Here is a 6,366-nt window from a genome sequence, read left to right on the forward strand (position 1 = left end):
ATTAAATAAAATGATATGAGTTAAATCAATTTTAAATCCAAACGGGGCCTTATAATTTATTTACAGCTATAGCCTTGAACTCCTGAGAAAATCATTTGCTGAAATATGCAATTTTAACTAGATAGTTACTTCTTATTTTTTCTGCTATAAATTGTGCTACGTCAGCGTAAAATAATTGGCTGAATTTGTGACACGGTGGCTGGAGAAAGGAGAACACGAAGAAGACGAAGGCATCTGAAGTGAAGTGAAGATCAAACCTCAGTGTCTAGTCTTGTGTCGTGGGCTACCGATGGGAAGGGCTTGGTAATGGGCCAAAGAATGAAGGTATTAAGTGGGCTGACTCAGGACGTTGGGCTCCTTGTGATCCAGACTATGTTACTGTTATTTCTTTAGTTGATTTAATACTGTAAGGGCCCGTGGCCCAGTTACGTTAGGGACTTTTAAGTAAATTTGCATGCTATAGTATATAAGGTCACTGTACAAGACTTTACGGATCATCTAGAATATTTTACTGTTCTTTGTTATTATGGAGGTGCATTCCCTCGAAGAAAATGTAGCTACTATTCTGTGAAGAAATCCAGATTAATACTTCAGTCAATTTCTAGTACATTCCTCCCTGTTTCTACTATATCTACTAAGTGCAATTACAGAATTTCCAAATGTCATGCAGAAATGATAATTCAACCAAGGTTATTTCGTAACCAATCATGATCTGCTGGTTATTTTTCTTTTGGCTAAGAAATAATAGTTGTGTGTGTAAATACCGTACAATCTCTATGAAAAAGATTAATTAATAAATATGAGACCCACATAAAAAATAATAATAATAATAATTTTTTAATAATAGACTATTATTTTTCAAAGCAACTGTACGACGTTTGCACGCTCTACGATTGTATGTAGCACTTTTATTTTTCTCTCTTATATATTAATTTGAAGAAGAAACTCCACCTGATTTGAAGGTGATAATCATTATTTTCCTAGCAAGAGCTACTGAAGAACTGAAGGATATATATGCTCTTATATAAATGCATAAAACAAGGTCCAGGAATCGCACTCAGGAAATCACGATGCCAAAAAACAAATGATCACCTTATGAGTTTATATTGGGTTCCAGATTTGGTGGATCACTTAACATCAACAAACAATTCAGATTTTACATAAGTTATGGTCAAGACGACTACAGAAACAAGAATAGAAACGGCATTGACATCCTTCACTTCCATCTTTTCCTTTTCCTCGTGGACACACCGCACATGGGTTCTGGAATTCTTGTAATTCGCTGACCAGTCAAGCAAACATCATTCCCAAACTAAACGCAAGCTAACTCATTTCTTCCAGTAAAGAGCAGACGGAACAATCCACAAATATGTTCAGACAGCAAGGACCGTCTCGTAATCCGAGGTAGCCATATTGAGATTGAACACATGATTGGGATATGTAACTCCACCCATATTGAGATTAACAAACGCCGCTAGTAGTTGAACAACTGAAATATATGCTAATTGTGCTGATCTCATTTGCGGCGTCGGTTTGTGATCAAATCTGGATTGCCTTTCCTCATCATGGTAACAAACTCATCATAATTAATCCTTCCATCCTGTGAAACAATGTGGGATTCGTGAAGAATCAATCACCAAGAAATATGGACTTCTATGATTTTTTGGGACAGAATACATAGTCAAGAATGGAGTGTGCTGACAAATTGTGTGCTGTTATGAAATGAAATGGGTCTGGAGAGTCAGAAATCTTGTTTTTGAAAAAAGAAAAACTAACCTTGTGCTTCAAAGTTTGTGAATATCCTATCATGCAGTACTTATCAAAAAAGAATAATGATTAAGTAAACATTCATGTGTTTTCTGGACTAAAATTAAAAGCCACGATTACATGCCGGGATTGAGATATGCCACTTATTTTATGAGCAAAATAATTACATTACTAAATAAAAGATAAATACATCAAGATTGAGGTATATGACTTTGCTTCGGCAATGTTTGGTCACATCTTTATTTTCACTCATGTGCATGTAGTAGTACTTCTTTTTTTATTTGGTTGGTACGTGTGTGTGTGTGTGTGTACACACAAATCCTCCAGATGTGTAGTTGGAAAAGATGAAGAAGGGAGAAGGAAGAAACATACATTGTCTGTGTCAACTTCTGCAATGATCTCTTTAATTGTTTTTCCATCTCCCATATTATACTTCTTAAGGGCATGCTCCAACTCCTCCATTGTAATGTACCTAAAATGGGAAGCAAAAAACATGAACCGAGATAAAATACCAAATGAGAATAAGTTTAATAATTACAGATAAGAAACAAAGGGTGACTACCCGCTCTTGTCCTTGTCAAAATATTCAAAAGCTTTGTATAAGTGGTCCTCTCTTTCCATTCTATTCATGTGCATGGTAGCTGTTATAAACTCAATGTAATCAATAGTCCCATTTCCATCAACATCAGCCTGAAAAAGCACAAAAGTATGTTATATTATTAGAACCAGAAACCCATTCATCAAAATGAGCACGTGTGTCTACTACAATAATGAAGAATAAAGAAAAGAACAAAACAGCTATGAAAATAGAACAAACATCAATATCTATTTCCATTTCCTGTTTATAGGTTCTGAAATTGTCCAAAATTGAGGGATACATGAAGTGATCATATCTTTTAAGCAAAGTTGTGTGATCCAATAAACTGGGGAGTCAATAATCATGACCCTGATATGAATGTAACTACAATTAGGATGTAGGGATGGATGAGATCCAAAGGCAAGGATACAACTGGAAAAAATGTTTCATTTGTGAAAAGCTAGACGGAGCACTTATGGAAAACTATAAAGCAAGCTTCAAGGGTTTAGTCATAAAGCAAAACCAAAGCCAGAAAAGTAAGTGATTTATTTCAACTCGAAGGTGCTGCAAGAATAGGAGCAATGACAAATGAAATTGGATATGATCCAACTAGAACCTATATGCAAGATGTAAAATTACCACAGATTTAACAAAATATATGCACACTGGATTGCAAAAAAGTATTACTCTCGCAGGCACTCTATTCTTATACAAAGCAAACTTTGTATCAATGGTCACCAAGAAACAAACTTAGAAGATATAATTATTCATTCAACAAAATATACTTATCCATGATATGAAAATCAGTTCTTACCTGTGTTATGAAAAATCAGTTCTTAATCAGCTATGAGCCGAGAATGCTATACAGAGCAGTGGTCAAAAATCAAGAGTTTCGACTTCATATTAGCTAAGGCTCTACGAGAATGACAAACATCTGCCATCAAAATTTTCACAAATTTCTGTACAGACAAGGGTAAATAATTTTTTAAAATAAAAAGAACGGAGATATTACCGCTTCCATCAACTGCTTCACTTCAGAGTCAGATAGCTTGGTACCCAGTTTAGGAAGCCCAGCTTTCAACTCTTCAAAAGTTATCGTTCCACTGCTATCTGTATCCATGGATTTGAACATTTCCTTTAAGCCAATGATTTCTTCTTCAGAAAGATTTTCTGCAATTACCTGAAAGAATACAGAGAAATTGCCCAGTGACGAAAGACTAAAACACTTCCATTCAGATTGGCTGGAAATAGATGCTTGTGCCCTTGGGCATTTTTCTTCATAAATTTTGTTGGCTCTCTGGGTCGAGAGAACAAATGGATTTTTCTATGGGGAATTGGGGATGTGGTTTTAAAAAGCCTTCTTCTGTAGACTCCTCTTAATTTCTAGAAGTTGCTAGTTTTCTATTTTAAAAAAAAAAAAAAAAAAAAAAAAAAAAAAAAAAAAAAATTGAAATAGAAACATGTTACTGATGTCTATGAAGACATGATAAAGATATTTCTCAATTATTACCTATATAAAAGAAAAAAAAAAAAAAAAAAAAGATATTCTCACCTTTAGAGCAACTTTTTTGAGCTTGTTCATTGCCCTGAATTGTTTCATTCTACTTAAAACAGCAATATCAAGAGGCTTATCAGATGCATCACCATCTTCTCTCATCCACGGATGATCTACATCGCAGTTTGAGTTGTTGAACATCATTTAAACATTTATAGAATGCCAAGAAACTCATTGCATATCTTTGAGCAAGACAGACATAGAATAAGAAGCCAGAAAACAAATTTTTTTCTCACTAGTCTCCACTTTTTTTCCTTATTGGCTAGGCAGATGTGAGAAAAGACAATATATTGTGTCTAGATAATCTATTTATAACTGACACTTACAAAGGACTTCAACTGCTGACAGCCGTTCTTTAGGATCTTCCCGTAGCATCTTCTTCACAAGATCTTTGGCACTACTGGATATGGAAGGCCAAGGATCAGATGAGAAATCAATATGTCCTCGAAGAACAGCATCGAAGATAGCTTGTTCGTTCTCTGCGTATGAAAGAGAAGTAAGGATACACTGGAAAGCCACAGCCGATTACTATACAAATGTTTGATATCCCAAGATGGTTAAGGAATCTAAAAATCTGTCATCATGCTGAACTCCCCAAGAGAGCATAAAAACTATGGTTGTTTTGGGTGATTTTAGTTTTTACTTATTTCGAATAAAGGCCATACCTCCCCAGAAAGGTGGGACCCCGCTCAGTAGAATGTATAGAATCACCCCAGCACTCCAAATATCAGCTTCAGCTCCATAAGTGCGGCGCAACACCTCAGGAGCGACATAATAAGCACTCCCGACGAAATCTCTAAATACATCTCCTGCATTGACACGAACGTATATAAACAGTAAAGCTCCAACCCACATTTTCTCACCAATCAAATGCCTGGTTACGACAAAACCATATCCATATACCTGGCTTGAAAAACACTGAGAGACCGAAATCGATGGCCTTGAGTGGCGAATCTTCATCTTTGTTCAAGAACAAGAAGTTCTCCGGCTTCAGGTCCCTATGCATCACCCCCATGGAATGGCAGTTGTGCAAAACCGTCATGATCTGGCGGCAGAGAACCGCGGCGGCACGCTCGGAGTAATGGCCCTTGGCGATGATCCGATCGAAGAGCTCGCCGCCGGCACAGAGCTCCATGACGAGATTGACGGAGTGGCGGTCCTCGTAGGCGCCCCTGAGCTCAACGATGTTACGGTGGCCGGTTAGGTGGTGCATGATCTGGACCTCGCGGCGGACGTCCTCGATATCGTCGCGGTTGACGAGCTTGCGGGTGGCGATAGACTTGCAGGCTAACTTCTCGCCGGTCCGCTTGTGGGTGGCGAGATAGGTGACGCCAAACTGGCCTTGGCCGAGCTCACGGCCGAAGGTGTAGGTGGACCGGACGTCTTCGATTGGTCGGCCCAAGACACGACCCTGGGGAGCCTGAGCTTGACTTTGACTGCCAGATGACAGGGTCTCGGAGTCGTAGGGTTTGGGCGTCGGCGGGAGGATCTTGACGCCGTTATGGGCCGGGCCGTCAGACCGGGTGGTGGAGGCAGAAGTGTAGCCACTGCTGCAGTTGCCCATCTGGTGGTGTTGTGGTCAATGCGAGTCAGAGGGAAAGAAGAGCTCTGACTACACTGTGAGACACTGTAGCATATCTCTCTGTGTTTGCGCGCCCGGTTCATACGACAGTTAAGTTATGGACCGGCCGTTTGATGACTCGTATTAAGGAATAAGGAGACGCTACGTTTCTTTTCTTCTTGGTTTTAATTCGTAGGGTTTTGCTTGCAATATACGGTTAACGGCCACCTTAAATGCTTTGTGTTTTTTTTAATAAAAATAAAATGTATTTATAAATTATTGTTTGAATTTCAATATTTTTTAAAAATAAATAAATATAATATTTTTTAAATATTATTAAAAAATTCATACAAACAACAAGAAACATTATATATACTCTATATATTTTTCTTCTCTCATCTAAGATTTTTAAGAAAAATCATTTTTACAATTTTAAGGTGTATAAGTTTCGTGTAATTCATTTAAAAATAATGAATAAATCTAAAATCTATAAAATAAAAATATATATTTTAATAATAAACTTCACTATTTTTTAATTAAAATAAATATACATAACTTATATATCTTAAGAATACATCTAAGGATTCTCAATTTGAGAAGAAGATTTTATCCTTTGTTTTAATGCAATTGACAGGCTTGCAATCTTATACTACATAGTAAGTGACGTGATTAGAGAATACGCACATGAGATGATGCAGTGTAGTTTAGGGTTGATGCTTCCTAAAAATATATAAATATATATACACACTAGATTAGAAGCAACATGTAAGGCACGTTTATCTAATTGGATGAGACAGTTTTTTTACAAAATATTTGTGTTCACCATATAGTATACACAATATGATTCTCTACATGTGATACAGAATTCCATTCAAGGAGGAAAAAATCAATCTCAAAGAGTAACTA

General features: G+C 36.9%; 1 protein-coding gene across 2 annotated transcripts; it reads right to left on the reverse strand.

The window, feature by feature from the left end:
* Nucleotides 1–994: 994 nt before the first annotated feature.
* On the reverse strand, nt 995–5,615 carry LOC122282728 (calcium-dependent protein kinase 1-like). Of its 2 annotated transcripts, XM_043094725.1 has the most exons (8): nt 4,803–5,613; nt 4,565–4,708; nt 4,226–4,378; nt 3,897–4,012; nt 3,357–3,524; nt 2,330–2,457; nt 2,140–2,239; nt 995–1,600 (listed from the first exon to the last, which is right to left on the reverse strand). In XM_043094725.1, exons 1-8 carry the CDS (start codon nt 5,461–5,463, stop codon nt 1,517–1,519), a joined length of 1,554 nt encoding a protein of 517 aa, XP_042950659.1. In that variant the 5' UTR covers nt 5,464–5,613; the 3' UTR covers nt 995–1,516. The 2 variants fall into 2 exon arrangements, 1 of the variants encoding a protein (XP_042950659.1); XR_006230452.1 differs by lacking the exons at nt 995–1,600; nt 2,140–2,239 and adding an exon at nt 3,159–3,259 and having other exon boundaries at nt 2,327–2,457; nt 4,803–5,615.
* Between the last annotated feature and the right edge of the window lie 751 nt (nt 5,616–6,366).

This window comes from Carya illinoinensis, chromosome 11 (genome assembly GCF_018687715.1).
Source record: "Carya illinoinensis cultivar Pawnee chromosome 11, C.illinoinensisPawnee_v1, whole genome shotgun sequence".
NCBI classification, from domain to species: Eukaryota; Viridiplantae; Streptophyta; class Magnoliopsida; order Fagales; family Juglandaceae; genus Carya; species Carya illinoinensis.